Genomic DNA, 26977 nt, shown 5'->3' with positions numbered 1-26977 from the left:
AAAAGAAAAAGACCTTAAATAGGCTGCTTTTCAGTTCTGAGTGTTGGGAGTAGAAAAATATTGCATCGATGGGGCTCCTGTAATTATGTGAAATGCATAGTTTATTAGGGATGGTAAACTCTTTAGGATGGGTAAACAAATAAGCAAAAAATAAGCTAGTTTGATCATATAACCTGTTGACTAGGTTTAGAGTTTGTCCTAAGTGAATTGACGATATAACCTTCTATCTACTTCCTGTTATGTCTATATTAATATAATGGTAATCAACTCAAAATATAGAATTATGATTATATTTGTAGCCTTGTAAGTTACTTTTTATCAAGTTATATGAAGGATTTCCCAACAGATAGATAAGTGAAACTCTTAAGATTTAACTTCTCAAGCTCATTACTATATTTGGTTCAATTGGAAGTTTTCCTGTAATTTTAATAAACATGTTTAAGTCTTTGTAGACTGTTATATTGGGTACATTATAAACTCTTATTAAAAATAACTTGTCTGGAAAAGTATGAGGTTATTAATCTAGATACATCATTTATTAGGTATTTATAACCTAATTCCACCCCCAATATTATAGATTTTGGAAACTTTCTGTATCATTCCTCATCTTCACAGCTCTTATAAAGTTCTATCCAGCTCAATATACACTAAATTACTTTCTGAAAGTCACACAAAGAAATGAGGATAAGTCTCTCCTGATGTTGCAGGTATTTATATGGCCAATAAACCTGAAAGGAGAATGTAGCAGGTAACCACTGAAAAGGAGTCTCCAAGTGCTATTTAACTTAATAGAGATATTCAAACTGAGCAGCCAAACTACAGTATATTCCCATGGTACTTAGAGACTATTTTCATTGCTGCATTAAGATACAGCTCAACTCACTCATGGAAAAAATACAAAGTCCTTCACAAACCACAAAAAACTGCATACAGCTGTGCGGGGGAAAACTCTACAATCCAACCACAAATACTTCAACCTGAAAATGAGAAAATTGTCATCAGTGAACCATGTACATTAGCAGCCAAGCATTATGTAAACCACTGAATTATGAGATAATAATCCTAGGCCAAAATTGCACTTTTGCAAATCTCTTTACCTTTGAGTATTATGGAAGTTATTTATACCTTGTTATTAATATAACATTTGTTACTTACAAGTTTATTGAGAAAAGGGAACTAAAAAGCAGTATTTTTATTTGCTGTTATTTACACAAGAATGGGAAAGAAGAAACTCAATTATTCTATTTATAAGATACAGAACATGTAAAGAATTTACTGTTTCTCATCAAAATGCAAAACACTAGTTAGATTATTTTCTTCCTGAAAGTTTACTTACATTTGTAAAGACAATTTTGGCTTAACTGACTACACTTTGAATAACTATTAGCATTCTTATTTATGAATATGGATAGACTCTTTCTCATTAACTAGCAATTGCCTTCCAAAGATTCCAACAGTACAAAAATGCACATTCATTTTTTTCTGATACAATAATCAAGATTTCAATTGAGGTGAACAGAGATACTCTATTCTGATGTACAGGTATTAGAATCAGACAGCTATACAAGAATTTATTCAAAGCTGCAGGTATTACACTAGAAGTGTTTCAAGATAATTACAAAATGAGAGCTGCATCAAAATCTCCAACCCCTCTTCCCCTTTTCCTATTATATCAGTTCTCTTTTGCTTAATGTGTATGAAATTCATAATGTGCTCTATTTTGTAATTCTAAGGTTTTTTTTAAATAAAAGCATTATTCTTCTACTTCTGATGTGTTTAAATTGCCCAGCATAGCCAAGATTTCTGCTAAATTCTACCATTCTTTTTTGAAACCTATTCCCTGCAATAGTGTTTCTTAATTCTGGCAACTTTAAGATTTGTGGACTTTAACTAGAATAAAACTCACACATCTTAAAGTTGCCATGGCTGAGAAATACCACCCTAAAACTCAATACTCAACTGAGTCCCACAACCAAAATAAGTTACCATATATACAGGAAAATTTACAACTGAAATCTCAGTAAGGATCCATGTGATTAGTTGCTAAGTGTCACACATTGATGAATGCGACCAGAAAATTTCATGTATTTCATGTATGTATTGATAGAGAAACTATCAGGACAATATGCTTCATGTTTCACAACTTTAATAGAATATTCTAACTATTCTGTACAAATTGAAAACACCGTATTAAGTTACAAATGTATAAGATAAGGCTGGAGCACTCTCTACATGCCTGGTAACAGCATTCACACAATTGGTAATGAAGTGTTGCCATAAGCTGGCATTGTACGTTTAAGGTGAACTGTATTCTGAATATTCCTCGGAAGGATTCTGGAGCTTTAAAAAAACACAGAAATGTGGAACGGAGTGATTTGATATTGCAGATAAATATCAGAACTATGCACCCAGGATGTATTTATATTTTTCCAAACATATGAGATAGCTTTCACGCGCCCAAATTGGATCATCTTCCAATTTACCCAGAACATTATTTTCCACATTTGTGTGTAGTTTCACTTTATTTTTTTATTTAATGGAAACCATACTTTGCTCTATACTTTGTGGAATCCTTGAATTCCAATGCTGTAATTTGCACTTGATGGCTAAACCGTGACCACCTGCACTTGGTTTAAAGGTTGAGTACAAATTACAAAATGATGATTCAGCTATTACACCAAACTCTGGTCTGTTCGTAAGGTTGAAGGAAGATTAAAAGTGAAGTTGCACTGAACAGTGGACAACAAGCATATAAAGTTGCAGCTTGTATCCAGGCTTCAAATCTTTGGATTTAAGAATATCTGAACAGTGCCAAGCATAACTAAGGCAAACCAGGGATATATCCTTAAGTGCTGCAACCTTCTCAACCTAGGGAGCCCACATCAGGCTTGTTGTTTTAAAATGTCTGAGAAGCAATCATTTTCTTGAGTAAAGTATGGGTTTTCCACATACAAGTACCCATAGTTTATAAACAGGATTCTCTTCAAGTATTTTAAAACTATTAAAAGTACTAGTTCACCAAAGTACTTAAAAAAAATGAATAAATAAGGTGAACAACAAAATGTCTCTCGACCACTCCTTTCTTCAGAGATAAACGAAATGTTATTTTCAATTTAAAATTACTGGAAATGACAATGTTTTAAGGTACTCTGAAGCACTAATCTGTCTGAATGGTTACTGGGGATATATTTTAAAGCAAAAAGATCTACCAAAAGGCATATTGCTTTATTTGTTTTTACTGTATTTTATTAATTTAATAGTCTAAATATTCCTATTTCATAGTATTTTGACAAAACCTTACCTTATGTTGAAGGTAGGTTTTTCAAAAAGGCAAATTATTATTTTTAATTTAATGGAAAAGCCTACAGAGACAGTTGAGCTAAATTGTACCAAAGGCTGTAGAGTGTGCTTTAATTAAACCTCATATTTCTCAAATGCATTAAGTTGCCACTGTACAAGTTAAGCAAAAATAAGAAAAGAGTTAGTGAAAATCATGCATTTGAAAACAATTTAGTTTAAGCATTGTTAATAAGATTGTGCTGCAGTAATGGAATTTCCTGAACTGCAGGCCAGGTATCCAAATATTGTTACAGGCTGTTCAAATATCACTCTGAAGTGGTACTTCCTTATTGTTGTTTGCATTCAGCAGGTTGACTGGCATCTTTCTGTTTAAAAATAAAAAGAAAGAAAAAAGGTTTATGCAAAAGATACTTCAATATAACACTGAATTTAATTCAACATTAAATTTAATTTGTATTAATAACCAATACCAGAACAAAGATATGAAAATGGTAATTTGAAAAGTAATATTCAAGATATTGTGCTTTGAGGGATGGAGGTATTATTTTTTTATCCTAAAGGCAAGACAACCAGTTATTAAAGCTGCTGTGTTTTGGACCTAAAGGTTAAAGGGTGCTTAAGAATTACTTGCAGTCCAGGATTTCCGGTGGCGCCGCGGAGCAAAGTAGGAGGCAGAAAACAGGCTCGTTTTCGTAATCCGAATAGATGAGAGGCTGGAACACCCTTCGAGGCATGGAAAGTCCAAAGGACTACGCGGGAAGAAGAAAGGCATTCTAGGAATCGCCGTGGTTGAAGGCAGCTATCCGGCGAAAGAATGGATTCTCTCTCTAACCCAGCCCTGAATCGCCCGTGTTTTCTTTAAACATGGCGGGCATGGAGCTCTGGTGGGCTGCATAGAAAAGGGAAGCTAACTAGATTGAGTATTCTGCATTGGGCTGGGTTATGGAGATGCCAGATTCCTAACAAAAAGAGACAGCCCAGAGAGAAGTGGCCGGAAGAGTGGTGGCAACAAAGTATCGCTCCGATCTGATTACAGTGGCCAGTGAAAGTGTGAATGCTGAAGAAGAAGCAGAGACTTTGTGATGGACTGATTAAAAGCGGAAAGGAGAAATTACGAAGGGGAAAGAAAAGATTGATATATGCTCAAACTAGAGCTGAAAAAACTTGCAATCAGTGGATTGTTGAATATTGGGACTTTAGAAGAATAGAGCTTGAACAGAGCCTGAGAGAGGAGTTCGAGCCTGAGAAAAAACATTGGGGGTAGACTCCCTAGCAGTTTTCTACCGATTACTCATTATTAAAACTCCTTCAGACTAATCTAGAAGAACCAGATATTTGGTTTATATAGCAACGAGGGATGAAACTATTACATATAAAGAAAAAGAAATAATAGTACTAAAGCAAATACCGAGACGGGTGAGCGACCAAAGAAGGGAGTACAAAGAAGAACATACCCTTCAGGTGGCTGATACCAGAGGGGATGCAAATTACCTGGGAAGGAAAAAGAATGAGAATACAGAAAGAGCATTAGAAATGTTTGATCAAATAAGAGGAGAAGAAGAAGACTCTCAATCAACTGGAAGACAAGAACTAGAAAGGACAAGACTCAGAAGGAGAAGACAAACAAATAGAGAAAGAACGGGAAACAAGGGAAAGTGAAGAACAGCCGAAACAAAGGGAAGCCAGAACTAGAGCTCAGAAAGCCAATCAGATATCTCAAAACTAAATAAAGAATGTAGAATAGGAAGATGTATGGAGAAGTAGTTCATATCAATCAATGTTCAAGGCCTAAACATACAGTAAAAAGGAAGGAAGTCTTTGCAAAATTCGTTAAAAGAGGATATTATATGCTTACAGGAAACTCACATTAAAGAAAATGAAAAGAAATACTTAGAATATCCAAAATTAGATAAAGTGAACATAGCATCCACGGGGGGAGGGGAGGGGAGAGGAGTGGCGATATATATTAAGAATATTATGGAAAGTAGGGAAGTATACAAGGATCCAAAGGGAAGAATGTTGATAATTGAAGTTAAAATAGGGGATACAAATGTTCTGATAGTGAATATTTATGCTTCAAATAAAGACCAAAAAGAGTTTTATAAAAAGTTATTAACAAAAATTGCCCCAATGGAACACAAAAGCATTTGCCTAATTGGAGACTTTAATGGGATAGTAGATGGGGAAAAAGGATCATGCAGGGGAGAAAAAGAAGAAAACCAAAAAAAATCTACTCTTCCAAGTCTTTTTTGATATGGTGGAGGAATTTAATCTAATAGATTTATGGAGGACTCTTTACCCAAGAACAAAGCAATATACATTTTATTCTAATCCACACAAGACATTTACCAGAATAGACATGGCATGGGTATCCAGGGAACCTAATAAAAACATAGAAACAATAGAAATAACCTCTAACATATGGGCAGATCATAATCCCATAAAAATAAGATGGACAAACACAAAGCAAAACCTTAGAAGATGGATATAAGACACACAATTAACCCAGGATGACCAGTATTTACAAATGATAAAGAATTAGAATATTTCTTGATTGAAAATAGGAAGCAACCCACAACTACACATAATCTCTGGGATACAATGAAAACATATGCTAGGAGTATAAAAATATCATATAAGGCAAGGAAAAATAGGGGGGGGGGAGTGTCAATATAATAATATAGTAAAGGAAATTACCCAATTGGAGGGTATATTACAAACTAATCCAGGTGATGGAAAGGTTAAGGAATTGTTAATGGAGGTGAAACATATATTTGGAGCAAAAGGAGTACATGAGAAATATAAGATTTGCAAAACAAACATATTTTGAAAATGCGAACAAGCAAGGTAGATGGCTTGCTTATAAAATAAAAAAGAGAGGGGAAGTAAGATAATACATCAGTTAAAAGATAAAACAGGGATTCTACAAAATAATGAAAAAAAATTAAGGGATATTATAACAGAATACTATGAAAATCTATATAAACAAGAGAGAAAGAAGGATGCAATTCCATATTATTTGCAACAAGCGACTATTCCTAAAATAACAGATGAAGATAGACAAATGTTAAATAGAGAAATAACTGGAAGAATTAAAAAATGCAATTAATAGACAAAAGAACAATAAATCACTTGGACAAGATGGTTTCCCTGCGGAATTTTATAAAACAGCATAAGAACCAATATTAAACTTGCAAAAAGAATTATACAGAGGAATTCTCTCAGAGGGGAAAATACCAGATGCACGGAGGGTGTCACACCACGGAGGGTATCACACCACATTGTTGAAAGAAGGTGCGGATCCAAATTTGATACAAAATTATCGGCCAATCTCATTGTTAAATGCTAATTACAAAATTTTTATAAATATATTGGCAGGAAAAAAAAAATTGAATTAAATAATACATTCGGACCAAAATGGATTTCTTCCAATGAGACAAATTAGGACTAATTTGAGAACAGTTTTAAATATTTTTTATTATGAAGCGCAACCAGAAAGGCAAGTGTATAAAATCTGGTATTCAAAAGAAAAATATGAAATAATGTAACAATGCAGAATTACTTATTGTGTTACTGCTTTTTTTAAAAAATGGAAAATTAATAAATTCTTTATATAAAAAAGTCATATATTTTTTTGACAATTTCAAAGCATGTCTTTTCTCAGGATCACAATCAGAGAAGTGTTTTGCCTTCAAATCTGAAGCACTGCTTATTAGTTACCTTTACATTTTAGGCATTACAACAAAAAAAAGCTTATTTTTTGCAGTGGTTAGGGTTCATTTATTCTTTCTAGTAAACTGATAAAACAATCTGTGTTTTTAAATTTTTATATCATTCCTCCCTAAGATTTAGAGTAAATAAATGGATGGGTGGATGACATATAGTACTGCTTGACCCAGACCAACAGTATCACACTTTCAGGTAACATTGTTCAGAGGAGTCTTTCTTGATACCCACATGCTAGTGTTTTCCAAAATATCTAAAAGATGCAGAGACAGACTGAAGGTTAAGAACAACATCCTGATAAAAGACTAGATTCTAATCTCAATTTTTTTTCAAATGTCACCAAGACACTACCAGAATATTTCTCAAAATCAAGAAATAAAAATATAATCTCAGGTTTTTTTAAAAAACAAAAACAAAATGTCGTAGGACCACATAAGACTTTACTGTCAGGGGCAATGCCTGCAGAAAATACTGAAGGAAGAAAAAAGGGATGGTAATGTGAAAAGCAGTCATTTATGTCTACAATAAAGGATAAACTGAAACAAAAGTATCCTTTTTAGGCTATCCAAATTGTGTAGGAGTACAGGTATCCCTGTTCTGAAGTTTATTAAAGACAATTAAAAAGAATTTTTGGTCAATGTTCCATTGCTTTTAAAAAAAAGAAAAGTTCATTATTCTAAAGAAAAATTCAAGATTTTTAAATTAAAATACAAACAAGCCATTTAAAGTCTTTCCTACACACCCTTGAATGGATAATGCAGAGGTTTAATAGTTATCATAGATAAACAGTTGTGTGCAAACATTTGGGTGTCTCTAAACTCAAATTGAGAGCACAAGTTTGTCTTACAGGTTAAGGCATTAGACTAGAAAGTGGGAGAAGCAATATGAAACAAGCTAGATGACCTTGGGCCACTCACTCACTGTCAGCCCCAGGAAGAAGGAAATCATCATTAATTGAAACATAGAAACATAGAAGACTGACGGCAGAAAAAGACCTCACGGTCCATCTAGTCTGCCCTTATACTATTTTATCTTACAATGGATATATGTTTATCCCAGGCATGTTTAAATTCAGTTACTGTGGATTTACCAACCACATCTGCTGGAAGTTTGTTCCAAGGATCTACTACTCTTTCAGTAAAATAATATTTTCTCACGTTGCTTTTGATCTTTCACCCAACTAACTTCAGATTGTGCCCCCTTGTTCTTGTGTTCACTTTCCTATTAAAAACACTTCCCTCCTGAATTGAGACTGACTTGAAGGCGTGCCCCCTCTCAAAAGGTAAAACTGATCATCTCAATGAAACCTTAAGTGAACAGACACATTGTACAGCAATATACTGTTGGTATATGATTGGACTTAATCCCTGGATAGTTCAATGGATTTGCAGCTGGCTGAAGCATAGACACCAGAGGGTTGTTGTGAATGGCGAGTATTCTGAGCAGAGTCAGGTTACAAGCGGTGTGCCACAAGGGTCTGTTCTGGGTCCTATTCTTTTTAATATGTTTGTGAGTGACATAGGGGAAGGTCTGGTAGGGAAGGTTTGCCTATTTGCCGATGACTCTAAAGTGTGCAATAGGGTTGATATTCCTGGAGGCGTCGGCAATATGGTAAATGATTTAGCTTTACTAGATAAATGGTCAAAGCAATGGAAACTGCAGTTTAATGTTTCCAAATGTAAAATAATGCACTTGGGGAAAAGGAATCCTCAATCTGACTATTATATTGGCAGTTCTGTGTTAGCAAATACTTCAAAAGAAAAGGATTTAGGCGTAGTGATTTCTGACAGTCTCAAAATGGGTGAACAGTGCAGTCAGGCAGTAGGGAAAGCAAGTAGGATGCTTGGCTGCATAGCTAGAGGTATAACAAGCAGGAAGAGGGAGATTATGATCCCGCTATATAGAATGCTGGTGAGACCACATTTGGAATACTGTGTTCAGTTCTGGAGACCTCACCTACAAAAAGATATTGACAAAATTGAACGGGTCCAAAGACGGGCTACAAGAATGGTGGAAGGTCTTAAGTATAAAACGTATCAGGAAAGACTTAATGAACTCAATCTGTATAGTCTGGAGGACAGAAGGAAAAGGGGGGACATGATCGAAACATTTAAATATATTAAAGGGTTAAATAAGGTCCAGGAGGGAAGTGTTTTTAATAGGAAAGTGAACACAAGAACAAGGGGACACAATCTGAGGTTAGTTGGGGGAAAGATCAAAAGCAACATGAGAAAATATTATTTTACTGAAAGAGTAGTAGATCCTTGGAACAAACTTCCAGCAGACGTGGTAGATAAATCCACAGTAACTGAATTTAAACATGCCTGGGATAAACATATATCCATCCTAAGATAAAATACAGAAAATAGTATAAGGGCAGACTAGATGGACCATGGGGTCTTTTTCTGCCGTCAGACTTTTATGTTTCTATGTTTCTATATTGTACAATAATAAACATGAGTATCTTTCTGCAAATCTGAATGCTATCATGTACATTCATCTCATGTTAGTTTAAGGATCCAAAATAAAAACATAGAGTATATCAGATACAAAATTTCAACAGCTGATTCAGTGCTCTTTTTAAAAAACGTTTCAGCTATGAGAAATATTGTTAAGAAATAGTTAATAAAACTGTTGAAGTAAAGGTAAGTTATGGAAACCCCAGAACAAAAATATACTAGAACTGCCAAAAAGCTGGTCAGATCTGCAAAACAAAACCCAGAGATCATTGCAAATGTCCTTCTGAAAAGTTTAGCTAATAGTACAGTAATATTCAGAGGTCCACAATATAGCACTGCTTTGTAATGCACTGCGTCTGTAATGGAAAGGTGACAGAAAGTACCCTTTCTTCTGATCTCAACATCACTGCCTAATCTATGCATGCAAATATGCACACACAAACATTCATTCTGAAATAAAATTGAACTGTTCAGCCATAACCATACAATACAATACACATTTGCCAAAAAAAAGATAAAGCAAACGAAGAACATGCTGGCTATCTCAAAAGGTAACAGTTTAAAATACACCCTCAAAGTACGGTATTCAAGAACACTTATAGTAAACAGTTTTAAGTGTAACCTTCAGTTTAAACTTTGGTTCTCTACATGAAGATCTCAAATATATAATAGATGTAAACATAATGTAGAGACATTTCCAAACAATAAGGATTGTTGCAAGGAAGAGTGGAAGAAAAATTCCAAAAGCAAGAAAAAAAATCTCCCTACAATTTGTGATACTTTCCTGATACTCATTTGATAATTAAATGTTTAAGCTCAAATCGCATCACCTGTATTTCAAATAAAAACAGTTATTTTAATTTTGATGGCTACTTTAAGCGTTCTTGTTTTGCATTCCATTCACCATCAATATATTTGAACAGTAGCAAATCTAAATCCAATCATTCTGACAGCACAGAAGTACATTAAGTTTGTGTAATTTTTTTGGATTAATTTTAAAGATAAAGATTACACAAATGCAATACAGCATACTTATGGTGAATCAGTGGAGCACTTTTAAAAAGGGATAATGAAAAGGGCAAGTACAGGTGATCCTTGACTTACAACCATCGGTTTAGTAGCCTTTCAATGTTACAAGAACATTGAAAAAAAGTGACTTTTCACACATACAACCATTGCAGTTTACCTGTGATCATGTGATCAAAATTCAGCCGCTTGATAAATGGCACGCATTTATGACAGCTGCATTGCCCCTGGGTCATATGATCACCATCTTTTATAATCTTCTGACAACCGAATTTAATGGGGAACAGCCAGACACATTACTAACTTAACAACTGCAGTGATTCATTTAACAGCTGTGGCAAGATTGTAAAATGAGGCAAAACTCACTTAGTAGCTGCCTTGCTTAGCAACAGAAATTTTGGACTCAATTGTGGTTGTACATCAAGGACCACCTGAGATATATAATGCTGTTTTCCAAGTAACTGAATGTTTTATTAAGAGAAAAATTACTGGTTCCCATTTTCTCCTATATATTCTTGCTGTTGAGTGATACGCAAAGCTTGACATTTCTACTATTAGAAATGTTTCCTATGTAGGTCATGGAAAATTGGTCAATCATGTGTAGCAACTTCTTAGAACCAAGATTTTTTATTCAAAACATTCCCAAAAAGCGGAGACAGCAAAACTGTCTATAAAATTAACTCTACAGTACAATAATCCATATTAAGACCTACTTTGGAAACAAAAAAAACCTAAAAAGTAACAGTGTGATGATATTTTTGCCACTGGGGTGAACTCTTAGCATAAACAGGAAATATCAGGTGTAAAGAGTAAGGAAAACAGTAACTGAATATTCATAATTCAGGAAATAAAAGAGTACTGAAGCAGCATAGAGGAATATGATTATTAGTGTAGCTTCTAAATTAAATGAAGAGTTGGGAACGATGGTGAAACAAGACATTACAACAGTCACTAACACCAGAAAATGGAACCCTAGATTTTGCTACACTACTACAGGGCAATCTCAAGTGGGCATCTTATTCCAGAGGCAAGGACTGGTGCTATTAGCTAGTTTGGGTAATGAAACAACAAACAAAACAAGGAAGCTCAAAAAACCTCATGTCAACTCTACGCTACAATATTCTCCTTTATTAGGACTCAGAAAACTATTTATGAGTATCAGGACCAAAACAGTTGTTGGTTACTGTGACCAAAAGGGTAGAAATATTCTTGGAGGATAATGGGCTGGTGAATTCTAAAGTATAAAAATCATTCAAGACCACATTTAGGGTCTCAAACACTTCCTATGTCTGATTGGTGACAAAGGGAGATGTCTGGCTGAAGTCAAAGAAAACTGGTCCTTGCACTCTTGGGGGCAGACCTCTTGTCCCTTTGGAGTCTTTCTTTACCTCATGTTGAGAATGTGGAGAGGAAGCATTTGAGAAAGAAGAGGGATGAGGAGTGGCACTGCTTCCTTCCTTTCCCATTCTCTGCTTGAGAATTCCAAGACAGATTTCTCACCTTTTTCCATCACCACAGGAGTGGATTGATGGAGGGGAAGGGGAGGGAAGGGAAAAGACTGGGACCTAATGGAAAATCCCTGATTGCGCCTAGAGGTTTCCAGCATGCGGAATGATGTGGATCCTTGGGGAAATATTACCAGGCAACTGCTTCAGTGGAAGGCATGTTATTTCATTTATACAGAATTAAATTGTATACATAAGGGCTAATGAATCGATCCTTAAACAATTTATAGCTAAAACAGTGATTCCTGAATCTTTCAGTAATTTCCTTTCAAAGGAATACTGTACCTACTTTATTATGCACAAGATCTTCTGCAATGGATAATAAACCTTTAACTTATGTAACATCTTCCAGAACTTCCTCAAGTGCTTCTAAAACTCAAACATAGTAAGATGCTGACTATTAACTATTGTGAAAACAGGGAGGAAGTAAAATATTCTGAAACAAGATGTCAGATATAGATAATATGAACATCCAAGGAAGAAAAATGGGCTTAAGAGAAGAGCTGATCAAGTTAATGTTTATTATGGAGAAAGACCCCACAGAAGCAAGTACACAAAGTGGTTAAAAGAGTAAACAATTTCAAATACTGCAGTGGTTCTCAATCTGGGGGCGGGACCCCTTTGGGGGTCGAATGACTGTTTCCCGAGGGTCGCCTAAGACCTTGGGAAATTTCCCATGGTGTTAGGAACTAAAGCTTCTAATCTGGCACCTTGGAACATATTTTTACAATCTGACCAATCAGCTGTTTAGTGTCCCTCTGACCTTCCTGCCAATCAGCTTCAAGCTCTGTTGGGAAAATTGGCACTAGACTTAGGGTCGGGGTTCACCACAACATGAGGAATTGTATTAAGGGGTCAGGGCATTAGAAAGATTGAGAACCACTGAAATACTGCAATGTTCTTCAATAAAATTCATGTGGAATTACCAAATAGTAAAAATTTGGTTATCTATCAATCTACTTTTCTCAAAGGCAAAGTTTTTCAGATGAAACAAGTTTGTGTTAAGACAATATGTATATAATTTTAAAATCAATTATTGATGAAAAAATGACAAATTTCAAGTCAAATTGCCAGCTTAATAAAGAAAAGATATTTAAATGCAAATGACAACTATGTTGATACATTAATAGCGTCAAAGAAAAAGAGAAGGAAATTAAACCAATGTAAATGCACAAGTAATGTTTAGATAGATGAATGTTACTAATTTAACATAGATGACATTCCTTTTAAATTTCAAGCAAAATCACACTGATTTTGGAACAATATCTTGTAACAAGTTGCAAATATGGAAAATATATCAAAATGTAGCTGGTAGTTTTAAGTCACTAAAGCCTACACAAAGAACCAACACACACAAACCCCAATACATTAACAAATACATTCTAGAATGTACTTTTAAATGAAATAATTTTAACCTTCCCACCTCAATATCCCATTCTAAAGTTGTGATGTTATTGAAAACATTTCAATACTGCAACAGGCCACCACAACCTTAACAGAAATATACTATTCCACCTGTAAGGGTAAACAGCTCAATATTTGAATATTAAGTTGTTAGGCTGGAACATGTCTTTTTTAGATTGTATCTGGACATTTAAGAACACATATCTAAATAAATATTAGTTTCCCCACAAAAATTGTAATTATCGTAATTATCGATAATTTAAGTGTCACATCTATTTTATATTTTTTCCCACGTGGACTTAATTATACCCTATCTTGATAAAGTACCATTTTTCGCCTATAGAATAGGTGAATGAAAAAAACAGGTACTTAAATGAATGAGATTTGCTTGGGTTCCAAAAAAGGGGGAGGGGGAGCCTTGGAAGTTAGGTATTAATGGAATTCAACCTTACCTATAAATGAATGAATGAATGATAAACAGACTTAAATTACACCTAAACAGGGAAAAATTGAAACGAACTGTCAGCATAAAAGAAAGATGAAATGGACCCAAATAAACAAAAGTAAAAAGCAGTAATTAGTATTCCAGAAGGCACAAAAAACAATTTGTCACATACAATCACTCACAGAAATAAGCATATTTTCTATTTTTTCTAGCCAAAGATGTTAACACTTGCCTGCAATGTATTTCATTTTCAATTCGGTAACTATCATATCATTACTGTAATGTTTATATAATAGACATTATCTCTAAGCCACGTGTACAAGTGTGCCAAGTGTACAGGTTATATGTTCAAGTCAACATGTAAAATGTTCAAAATTCAAATCTAATTTTTACATGTAAATATTTGCATATTTTAATTCCAATATAGATCTCTGGTCAATGTATTGCAGATAACCAGCTATCAGTGTAAGTAAAACAGTTTGAGAACTGACGACAAGAACGATTTTTTCATGCTGTAATTTTAAAAATATGTTTGGGGTGGGGAGTGAAAAGGGAGAACCACTTCATGAATTATTTCATCTTACCTATGTGACTAAAATGTTCATACAATAGAAAAAGATCACATAGGAATACCACATAACAATTACATCATTATAAATCTCCATGCAATCACATGTAATTGTATACGCGTAGATTATCAAGTGTAATCTGCAAATTAAGAATTTCCTTTTCTTTGGCAAGTAGGAAAATGAATAAAGCAGATTTTGATATTTTAGAATTGAAAAGAATAGAATCACAAAAGCAAACGGGCATAAAATGGGCAAATATATTTCAAATCTGCAAAGCTTTCAAATAAGCAGGCATATGCTAAAATCTATTTATAATGTATGCCATGCAGTGGTGGGTTCCACTTTACCTTCCCTACCAGTTTACATCATGTTGGAAGTGTGTGTTTTGCGTCACGTCAGGGAAATGACCCTCTGCACATGTTCAGAAGCCATTGCGCATGCGCAAAGGGTTCTTTACAAGCTGCTTTCAAGTAGCGTCGATAGGAGGACTGGTTCGGGGATGTGGCCAGCTGGCCATCGCTGTCATTTAGGCAAACAGGAACAAATTTCTGCCACTGATTTGGGCGAACCGGTCCAAACCCACCAATGATGCATGTTATAAAAAATATTAATTTGTCAGTTAAAGAAAATGAAATGAATTAATATTAGCTTAGCAATAGCAAGGAAAAAGTGAGAATGTATTCTTTTGAATGAATAAAAAACAAAAAGAATATTGGGCCTTTAAAAAAATAATAATGAATTGTTAACTTTAGAATTAGCATAATTTATATAGCATGTGGTACAATTTATAATTTTGGCTTAATATAAGTATATAAACAGAGCTTACCTTAGGTTCACTTTCTGCATCTTCCTCCTCTTCTCCTTCTTCTTCCCCTTCTAATTCCTAGATTTAAAAGGAAAGGACTGGAATAAGTATGCTTTTTTTGACAATCAAGACTTTGACATCATTAGACACATTGTTTCATCCAATTTTTCAAATTGTTGACTCTTACTAATCACTAAAAACAGAAACCGCTCAGAGTCCATTTCAGAGTGAGTGGCATATAAATGAAATAAATAAAAACATGACTCCACTACTTTGTAATATTAAATGCATCTGTTATCAATTGCATCTTCCTGACTTTCAGAGAAAGGAATATTAGTCTCTATGATAAGTAGTGTTGGACGAACCCATCGAAGTTCAGGTTCGGCGGGTGCAGACAAACTTGACGGCGGAGTTCAGGTAAGTTCGCTGAACCCGAACCCTAACACTTCTGGCCCCGCCCTCATGTCTTCCGCCAAAGCAGCCTGTGGCCACCTGTCTCCTTTTATTTCTTACGGAAAAGGCTTGGACGCTGCAGCAGCGCCTTTTACGTAAGGAATAAAAGGAGACAGGCAGCCGTGGGCTACCCTGGGCAATGGGCGCAACAGGGGGGGGGAGAGCCATGCCGCCTTTGAGCCCAAAATTTCCCCACCTCGGGAATGGCTCTGCCTCCTTCCTGGCCAAGGCTGAAATGGGGGAGTTGAGGAGGAAATAAAGCCACAGGCCAGGAAGGAGTCTCCGTGATGTCAAAGCCCCACCCCCAGAATCCCAGCTTGGGCAGCAAGCAAATGGGATTCTCCGCCTCCTTTTTCTTGCAGCGCCATTCCCGAGGCGGGGAAATTTTGGGCTTGGAGGCGGTGCGGCTCTCCACCCCGTTGCGCCCATTGCCCAGGGCAGCCTTAGCTCACCCAGGCGCTCTTTGGAAAGGGGAGGGGGCGGCTGCAGGCAGAGGGGAATCCCCCCCCCACTCTTCCAGTCTCCACGCCGCTGCCCGGCTGTCATATTCTGAGAAGAGGAGGAGGAGCCCGGCGCCGGTGGAAGGAGGGGGTGGGTTTCCCAGCTGGTGGCTTTCAAAGGTGTGGGTGTGTGCGTGAGAGAGAGAGTTGTGTGTGAGAGAGCGTGCATGTGCATGTAGGTGTGTGGTGTGTGTGGGAGAGAGACCACGCTGGGAAGGAAGGCTGGCAGGTGACGGGCATCACCCCCCCACTTTTTTTCACCTGCTTCGTGCCTTCCTCCATCACTCCTCGCCGGGGAAGGGGGGAGCCGAAAGCCGGGCAGGACCCATCAGCTTGCTTGGCGACGTGGCTGATTCCATTTGAGGAGGAGGAGGAAGATTGTACATGGGGATCTTGAGTAGAAAGAAAAGGCAAAACCCTCCCTTTCCCTTGACCCCCAACAAATGGTACTCAAGGGAATCCTGCCTGCCTCAACCAACATAGAGGTGGCACATGGACATCTGTTTCAATAACCACTGATACACTTGGCACCCATGAATCTGTCCATGAATCTGTCTAAACCTGCCTTGAAGCTATCAAGGCTGACTGCTGTCACGACCTCTTCTGGAAGTGAATTCCATAAACCAACGACCCTCTGGGTGAAGAAATATTTCCCTTTATTTGTCCTCGCTTTCTTACCTATGAGCTTTAGGGAGTGCCCCCTCATCCTAGTATTGTGTGAGAGAAAAGAATTTTTCTCTATCCATCTTTTCTATCCCATGCATGATTTTAGACACTTCGATCAAGTCACCCCTTAAACGCCATCTTTCAAGGCTGAAGAGACCAATCCATCACTTTTTTAATTACCATCCCATTTTGGTATTTTTTCACTTTTCCAATGCTGGGCATATATGATCCTTGCCGCGCGTGGCTGCATTCTGGATAATCAAATACTGGACTTCTTTTTTATACTTCTTATTAAAAATACCCAATAAAAATATTTATGTTTTTTTCTCGACTTCTTCTTTTGTGATTTCTTTTATTATTATTATTATTTTATTATTAATTAGATTTGTATGCCGCCACTCTCCGTAGACTTGGGGCCATTCCCCTACTGTGTTCCAATATTTTTTAACTTCTGGACTGGTCCACCATTGGTGGTAAAATGTTCCGTTTTCTTTTTTTGCACTTCCAACACTTGGGAAGATAGATTCGGGAACATTTTTTATGATCTTTCCGGTGCTAAATGCCATCAGTAAAACATTTTGCACTGGTTACATAGAAACATAGAAGTCTGACAGCAGAAAAAGACCTCATGGTCCATCTAGTCTGGTTCTTCTTGAACTGAACTAGACTGTCTTAAATATACACACAATAGCCAATTTGTTATTGCTGATTTTTGATACTGAGGAATTCCATCTGGGTCAATAGATATTATACAGTACAGGTAGTCCCCAGGTTACGTCGTCCCTGACGTACGTTTCGTCGTTACGACGACCCGGAGACAGCTTCGAAGCCACTGCTGCCGCCGCCACCTCCATTCAGGCAAAGGGATCTCCGCGGTGGGCGGCGGCTTCGGAGACCCCACGGAAATCCCCTCGCCCGAACGGAGGCAGCTTCAAGGGACCAACAGCCGGTCCTTCTTGGTGCTGCGTTGCTGCCGCCTCTGAGGCTGCCGCCGCCGCTTCCATTTGTGCAAGGGGATCTCCTCAAATTGCTAATCCCTGTTCTAAAATGCATCTCCATGATTTTTCAGCCTACAAGTATTTATTATGTATTCCACTGAAGGAAAAATATTAAGCCATGATATACTTACCTCCTCTTCTCCTTCCTCTCCTTCTTCAAACTAATTAAAAAGATGGAATAGAGTAGGGAGAGGGAGAGAGAAATTGATTTAGATATTACTTTATATTCATGACAGAATATTTGAACTATATTTTTTTCTCAAATCCACTTAGATACATTTGAGTTTAATATGTATCAGATTAATACTTGCATACACATACTGAACAATTACATTTATCTTTCTACATTTCCCTAAATTATTTCAGAAAAGATGAATAGATCACTTATCCTAAATATAGCAAAGTACTTTTAATAGATGTGAATATACTTTTATTTCAATACAGTATTCATTGTGAAATTTCTATGAGGTTTTGGTAAATGTTTAATTGACTGGTTGACTTAAGACTGTAATGCCAATCTAGATGGAAGTACATCATTGATCTTGACTATCTTTAAAAGCTAAGCAAGTTGGAACTAATATTTAAGAATTGTCAGGCTTGTATACCAGACAAGTTAGATTAAAAAACATGGAAGAAGATAATAGCAAATTATTTCCGTATTATTACCAAGAAAACCAGATGAGTTAAGTAGCTAGGGCTTGGGCTGAGTTTAACTCAAATGTTTTGTTTTTAAAGCTACAGAAAGGAACAACTGCCATACAAACAGCAAAACTGTCTGCAACATTTTCTTTAAGATAGAATAATACACTGAACAAAAGACTAGCTGGGAAATTCTCAGTCCCATATCACCCCCCAGTGGTAGGTTCAGTGAACAGCACTATCTAAGCTGCTATCTTTTCAGACTCAGCATTTCTACACACATCTGTTATGGTATAAACAATTTACTAGTAGAACTGTTGTTGCATTACTATTATACTGGACATTAAAATGTATGTGCTATTTCAATATTACTGAAATTATTAGTCTTCTTTATATATTAGGGTCCAATGGAGGAAGTACACACTGATTCAATTTCTTGTGTACAGGTCCTTCCTTGTCCACCTCAGATATTGTTGAATGATTGCATGTTAATAGCAATCATAGTAGTAATAAAATGCATCTAGCCAAATGCATGAATTATAGAATGGACTTTGTTCTTTCATAAGTCTAATATAACAGGAAAGACGTCAAATAAATCACACCATAACCTTTTCTTACTCTATGAATATTCCTGTTTTATAGCCAGTTCTATTTTGTGTAGTATAACTAATAAAAAAGCAGAGCTGTACAAATCTCAATTTTAATTTCCAAATAATGTTCCATCATTCATGGTTAGTAAATTAACAAAATCCTTACTGGGAAATTCTTGAGAAGAGTATTGCCTATCTAGTTTAGTTACAAGATGCAGGACTCACATATACTGGAGAAATTATCAATTTTGAACTAATTGTTAATGTGTTATTAATCTTGACTTTAAAGCTTTGAATTTTTTTCCAAATTAGCAAAAATTATTAAAAGCAAGTACAATGCCTCTGTGCAAAAACAAACAAATAAACCTGAAATAATTGGAAGACACATACATTATCATCATCCTCTATAGCTTCTCCAGTGAAATAGAGTACAGCACGGGGCACTATTCTTTCACGGAAGAAGTGCCCGACTTCAAAATCTATGGCTAAAGTACACTCTGAATCTTCATCCTGTAAAAATGAAAGAAGAAATTATGTGTCTGTATAACTACATCTATAGCATGACGTAGAAGTGAGTATATCCCCTCACACTTCATAAATGCTACTCTCTTAAATAGCAGATTAACTGTGTTAATATTGTAAATATCACTAGTCATTAGTGTGAAATAGGCCTAAATCAAATTCTCAATCCAAATTTTATTTTGTTTCCTTATAGGTTGGGTACAGGGCAGAGAAGAGAGCCATGCATTTTGCTATCCCAAGAATTTGGCGTGAACCGACTGATCACTCAACAAATTGCTACTTCTACCTGGTGGACCCTTCCAAATGTCGCACTGGCAAAAATTCACCGCCTGTAATGTATCCTGACATTCCTTCATCTATTGCCCCAGTACCACACTGCCCTGAACTTCCTGTACTAGCACCTCCAGACAGAGCTTCCCAGGCAATCATAAAAATGAAAACTATGTACAACTGGTTCAGACTCTGATAAAGAACTATGCTGCAATGGGCTGCAGGATGTCACTCAAAATCCATATCCTTGATGCTCATCTTGATAAGTTCAAAGAGAACATGGGAGCTTATTCAGAGGAGCAAGGCGAGCGCTTTCACCAGGACATTATGAACTTTGAACACTGTTACCAAGGACAATATAACGAAAACAATGATGGGTGACTATATTTGAGGATTGATTCGTGAAACTGATTTACAGTATAGTCCTAAATCTCAGAAAACCGCACGCTTCTGAACAGTTTTTGGGTAATCTGTGTAAATTTGCAATGCATATAGTGTTCTTAGCCTGACTATGAAAATGAGAAGATGCAAAATCGTCTGTTTCAATAGTAAAAAATGCATAATTTTTGTTGCCGTGGTCACAAAAGCGAAATTTATGATGAATGTAAGCAATTTTTAATTTGTTTTAGACAAAAGCAATTGGAATATAACATTTAAAAGCTGGAAACAAAATTTGTGTTACATAGTGTAATGAAATGTCTAATATGAACAATCAAATGTGAAGCTATAAAGTTGAATTCACTATTTCAAAAAATGAAATGAAACTTACCAGTGATTCTCCATCTCCTGAAACTACAGGCGGGGGAAGAGAAACAAATGTATTGTAAATTGTTTTGTTTATAAAGCAATTTTGTGTTTCAAATGCTAATATGTATAGTATTTATATAAATAGGCAGATTTTTAAAATGATCAAAGTATTTTCTGGTATACTGGCTTTGTGTAGGGGCAAATAGGAATTCAATCTAAAGTCTCTCTGTTTCCTAAACCAACAGTTTAAGCATAAAACACTGGAATCAGAAAAACTATGCAAAAGAAAACTGAAAAACATGTCTCATTCAACATGGAAGCAGTTTTGGGTGATGGCTAAGTTTTGTATGGCACTAATTTTTACCTAATTAAAAAGAAAGAGATTTATCTTAAAACTTATATTTCCATGTAGAGGAGATTGTATATTTATTTATTTATTTATTTATTACTTAGATTTGTATGCCGCCCCTCTCCGAAGACTCGGGGCAGCTCACAACATGTAAAAAACAAATCATAAGCAATCAGACAAATTTAAAATATTTAAATATTTAAAAACCCCATATGCTAACAGACACACACACAGACATACCATGCATAAATATTTCAATGTAGACAAGATTTCATTTTATTAATATAACATAACAAAATTATAGATGCTTATTTAATCATAACAAAATCATAAATGCTTATTTAATCATAAAAAATATTTAAAGATTATTTAATTATGATCAAATTATTAAAAGTAGTGTAATTATTACAAAACAATTGAAGCTTATTTGACGGTGGCCTGCTGATGTTGGAAAAGTCAGTCCCATATTCTAGAGCTGTAGCCCCTCCGCCCTTCCTTTTTTTTTCCTGGACTGAATTAATTACTTTCGGCCATATTTGACTCTACTAAATACTAAATCTTTACAAATTCTATTCAAACCTGAAATATTCCAACAAGAAATAAAACCCATTCAATTGCTTTGCTTATGTCTGTGACATGAAGAAAGTTCAGTATTATAAAGTAAGGGCAAAATAAATTGAATCAATGTTACCTTTAATTGGACTGAAGAAATTAAAAAATGAGTCATTAGGTACTTGTTTTGTAATTGTTCTGACAGTGCCTCGACCCTTGTGTTTCTGTTTCTTCTTTATTGTTTTTACTGTAACATTTTTTCCTTTCTTCCAATCAATAGTGCACCTGGAAATGAATTAAAATTATATATTAGTGACATTAAAGATTTATTGCTAAGGCTAGTATTAGCCATGATAACAAGTACCCTTCCCTTGCACTATAACAGTATTAGCTATCTCCAACTATTTATTAAAAGAATGTAAAAAGAGGTAACAATATAATACAGAAAGAAGCATTAAGAAATTTCAGATTTCTATATTATTAAACCACAATATTGAAAATAAAATTATAATATGAAGGTAGCATCTTAACTAAGTAAATTCTGAAAATGGAATGAGCAGGCAGTAAAGAAACTTCAGAATGTTTCATAGGCAGTAATGTTTGCAATATAAACATATTTGAAATAATCAAATTACTGCTTAAAATACTAGAAAACTTTTGAATTTCAGACAGGAAATTCTCCAGTCCTCTGTGGAAATGCTAGAGATCAAACTTGAAATATTTTTCCATCAAAAGCATGATCCTGCTACTGAGCTAAAACCTATAGCTACATTTGAATTTTTTAACAAATCTTGAAATTTTGCTTGTAGCAAAGAGATCTCTTAAATACCTGCTTTGTTGTGTGATCATCACTGGTAGCCTTCCTGCCAGCTTCCCACACAAGCAAAATGAATGGGAAGCCAGCAAGGCCATGAGGTAACTCTTGTAAGTCAATTTTACCACTTTTTCTCTGAGAAGCGTAGCTACAGTTGGATTACTCATATCTCATAGATTGCATGTCTGCAACACTCACCCACTTTCAGTAGCAGCACCCTCCCACCCAGCCACACTTGCTCTGCCCACACATCCAGTAACAGCTGCTTCCTACCTGGACACACTGCCACAGCAGTGACCTCAATGCCCTCCGACATTTGCTAGCAACTAACACCACCCAGCTGTTTGTGCAGTGCCACCTGTCGTTGGGAGCAGCTAACCCCTGCCTGGCTGCACTTAAGCTACAGAAGTCACTGACCTACCTTCTGGCTGCCCAAGGCTTACAACTTCTTGCCAGCTTTTCTATTGATTTGGCTTGATGGAAGCCTGGAGGTAGTTGCGAGGAGGTCCTCCCTTAACAACTGCAATCCTTGCTTAATGATAACGACAGAGACTATAGGAAATGCCATCACTAAGTGATGTCATGCTTTATGACATCATGCTTTATGACTACATCACCTGATGATGGAAATTCCAGTCACAATTACTGTTATTAAACAAGGAATGCCTTTTTAAAGCAGGTGCAATTGTTTGCTTAAAAATAGAGTACAGCGCAATGTTGATAACTTTAAAAACCTTTAATCAATTTCTAGGTCCTACTTGCTTGAATCACAATAATTAAAAACAGCAATAAATTAATATTTTTATCAAGCAGAGAGTAGCTACAATTCTGCATGTAAGAAAATGCAATTATCAATGAACAGACTGACAGACCACTGTGACTGAGACAGTTTTTTTTACCTTTATAAAGGAAGCAACTCTAAGCCTTCAAGGGTAAACCAAGAGATATGATGGTGAATCCCTTAAAGGCAGAGAGGATGCAGCTTCAACTCTATAGAAAGAAAGAAAAAGAAGAGTCCTAGGACTAGAAGATAAGTTGATAAAGAAAATTTACCACTACTTATTATAATATAAAATGGAAGAACAACAAGTCAAAGAAACAATGGTTATTTGGGTGCAAAGTTTCAGATACAATATTAATTTGGATAATTGGCGAGAATTATGGGACTGGTATAGAAAATTGACCTTGGCCAGACTACAAAGAAAATTCATATAAAATGTTGGAAATGTAAAATAATGAAAGGTTCTTATTACCATATGTGGTGGTTATATAAAAAACAAGGAAATTTTGGAATCAGTTAAGATATGCCTAAAAGAGATACTAGACAGAGACCTAGAAATGAAGCCAGAATTATATCTACTAGGAATTCCTCATAAGAAGTACAAAAAAGGACAAATATATTTAATGTTACATATAACAATTACAGCAAGATTGATATACATGGAATATTGAAAAAATGAAAAAAAACTCCATCAGAAGAAAAAATAGAAAAATATTGACATGTGCAGAAGTGGATAGACTACGACTGGAAATGAAGGACAAGGGGGAGGTGGAATACTATGCAATATGGGATAAATTTTATCAATGGATTGAAAGAAAAAAATGGTTGATAAAATAAAAAGAATTAGAAAAAGGGAAACTAAAAGAAGGCTTGAATATAAATGAACAGTGATGAAGGATACATAGGTAAGGTAAAAAATGTAAATTGAACAATAATGGCATTTATTATTATGTAATAAATGGGATCGTCACAAGTCTCCAATGTTTTTAATGTTTTTTTAAAGTTTGTGTAAATAAAAGAAACTTTTATTTAAAAATTAAAAGTTACTGTTACTGCTATAAAGATCCAAAGCAAGTGGTTATTCCAGTTCAATCCTTTTGATTCTTGAGTGTACTATCTGCCAGGAGCAAAAATTACAAAGACAAAAATTTCCAAAGTTGGCCAAATTAATTGATAATTATTCCTGCTTAGTAATCAACATGGGATAAATCATACTACAATAAGACATAAAAATTAAAGAAACAAATTCAATATTTGGGTGTCTGTGGGTGTGGGTGTGTTAGTGATGTTCTCTTTTTGTCTAGTCCATGGAAAAATATTGGAAAAGGAAATACCCCACTGCTGACACAAGATGGGCTGTACGTCAGAAGGACTGATAAAACCATCTTCAGCCAAAGAATACAGAATTTGATCAGGAGAGCTTTAAGTAAAACTTGTAGGGGCTAAAAACAAAATATTTAAAACATGAATAAACACTTACCAGTCACTGCTTAAGAGAATCACGAAACAGTCTCCCTGTCCCCCAAAACCCACCACTTTTTATTTGGTTAAAAACAATTCCTGGCATTCACATCCAGAAAAGTCCCAGCAATAAGGTTTTCAAGGTTTAATTGCAAAAACAGACTGTATCAGTCCTTGGATATTTGCCAGGTTGAACTTCCAGTCGCAACACTGTAAAATGAAATACCTGACTTCCATGAGAGTATGTGGTAGTTGATACAATTTCTTGAAAAGGTTCAGCAGGGAATAGATGACTGAAATGAGAGGCAAAAAACTGGGGACAAAAGCAGCCAATGTAACTGTGTAAAAAAACACAGTATGAGGTAAGGTTAATAAAGAATGCCTAAAAATAATCAAAACCAACTACTTTGGATATGTTCAAAATAACAAAAGAACCAGTGTATCATAGACAAAGAAGAGACAGAACTATTTAACTCCTATTTTGACTTATCTTCCGCAAAAAAAAAGAGTAAGATGAAGTGTCAGGATTGACATTTACTACTGATATCCATATAATTAGACGTAGACATTCTTTTTTTAAAAAAAGGCAAAATGGAGGGACCAGGACCTCAATACCTGGGAGATTGCAGGCAGATCATAAAAAGATCAAGGTAAGTATTTAAGTAAGTATCTTGAAAATGATGTGATAATTACTAAAAAATCAGCATGAATATGTTCAGAACAAATATTATCCAACTAATTTCACCATACTTTTCTGATGCAATAACTCAATATTGTGGAATTCTAAAATATAGTTGACTTTTGACAATCCCAAAGTATCCTATGACATATTGATTAGCAAGTTAATTAAGTGTGAGCATGATAAATAAGTAGATACATAACTAGCTACAAAATTATGGAGTATTCACCACTGAATTTTCATCAAATTGGAGAAACATATTGAGTGAGGTGCCGTAAGGATCAGTCAAGAGTCCTATATTCTTCACTATTTATATTAGTGACTTGGATGAACAGATGAAGCGAACAGATCAATTTTGCAGATGACACAAAATTGGGTAAGACAGCTAAAACCTATAAGATATAAATAATATTCAAAATGATCTTGATAGGCTAGATAAATAGTATGAGAGAATCAATGATAAATGCAAGTTTTCATTTTCAATACAAAAATCAAATGCACAAGCATAGGATGGAGAAGATTTGTTATGGGATGGCATTGTGAAAAAGATCTTAAAACTACAGTATATGTCAACAGCATAATATAGTCAACAAAAGTTGATTTTTGCAATTGATTAGTGTATATATATCTGTGCAATATACAAATAAAAATGTATTTTTAGGTGCATCAAAGGAGAATTGCCAAATCATAAACTATTCCATTTTAATTTGTTACCCTTTAAATACTGTCCTGTTTTAGACAATGTAATTTGAGAAGCATTTGAAGAAAAAAAATCAAAGACAACAAATCCTACCAGAAATCCTACGAAGAGACACTGAAGGAGCTGGGGGATGTTTAACAATGAGAAGAAATAACTGGGGAATGAGATAGGAATATAATAGTACTCTTCATTGGATTTAAAGTCTGGACCATATGCTGTAGAAGCAGACTGAAAATCAAAAATATTCTTTTTCAATTCTATGTTTCTATGTCTTAACAGCTTTCCTATTAGAACTGATTGATATAAATTTATTCCAAAATGATTGCATACTCAACCTTAATAGTAATAACTATTATCATTTCTTTTCGACCACTCATTCTGTCTGGCAGAATAATTTGCCCCATTTTATATTGTGACCACATTTTGATACAATCTGATTAAAATTGAAAAGGTTCTTTAAAACATTTCCTTACCCTTCACAATCTACAATTTCAGGACCCTCGAATGAAAATGGATCCGTCTTATCTGGTTCCGATTTCATCTTGTAGGTTTTTGTCAGAATTGAATTAGTAAAGTAGTCATTGGGTTCGAAGTGAAACTCTAATGTAAAAGACTAAAAGAAGTTCATTATTGTTCCAAAGATCACCATTTTCTAGCAGATAGTAAAGAAAACAATAAATTGTAGTTCAAGGAAATGTCTGAATTGACAATCTGCAGCATGGTAGATGAATAAGAACAGTAGATTATCAAGTTGCTCCAAAATGGCATAATTCACATAGGCAAGAAATACAAATACATATTAAAATTTTATAAGGAGAGTGAAACCTTCCAAACATATTCTTTGGAGCAGGCAATATCTACTATCAAAAATCAGTTTCTGAACTGCTAAAGCGTTAAAATTCACATAGAATTTTTACAGCATGTCCCTTGTTGTCTCTCCTAATGTGTGCGTGTGTATTCTGAAACATCCCTATTAAACGATTTGCTATTATTTTATTATTTAATAATTGCAACTGA

At 35.3% G+C, this 26977-nt stretch overlaps 1 protein-coding gene across 7 annotated transcripts in view; it reads right to left on the bottom strand.

Annotated features, from left to right (window-relative positions):
* Positions 1-2129: 2129 nt before the first annotated feature.
* NAP1L4 (nucleosome assembly protein 1 like 4) overlaps positions 2130-26977 on the bottom strand; it is a 44110-nt gene continuing 19262 nt past the window's right edge. For 4 of the 7 annotated variants that reach the window (XM_070764682.1, XM_070764698.1, XM_070764690.1 and 1 more), the window contains exons 9-15: positions 26434-26573; positions 21665-21810; positions 20647-20669; positions 19476-19595; positions 17988-18017; positions 15261-15317; positions 2130-3665 (exon numbers count right to left, since the gene is read on the bottom strand). In XM_070764682.1, coding sequence (XP_070620783.1) covers positions 3627-3665; positions 15261-15317; positions 17988-18017; positions 19476-19595; positions 20647-20669; positions 21665-21810; positions 26434-26573 — 555 coding nt within the window. In that variant the 3' untranslated portion in view covers positions 2130-3626. Of the gene's footprint in view, positions 3666-13872; positions 13915-15260; positions 15318-17987; positions 18018-19475; positions 19596-20646; positions 20670-21664; positions 21811-26433; positions 26574-26977 lie in introns of all 7 variants that reach the window. The other 3 variants (XM_070764715.1, XM_070764732.1, XM_070764724.1) reach the window with 1 other exon arrangement.

This window comes from Erythrolamprus reginae, chromosome 1, assembly GCF_031021105.1.
Source record: "Erythrolamprus reginae isolate rEryReg1 chromosome 1, rEryReg1.hap1, whole genome shotgun sequence".
NCBI lineage: Eukaryota > Metazoa > Chordata > Lepidosauria > Squamata > Dipsadidae > Erythrolamprus > Erythrolamprus reginae.
This window is presented reverse-complemented; position numbering and strand designations above follow the sequence as displayed.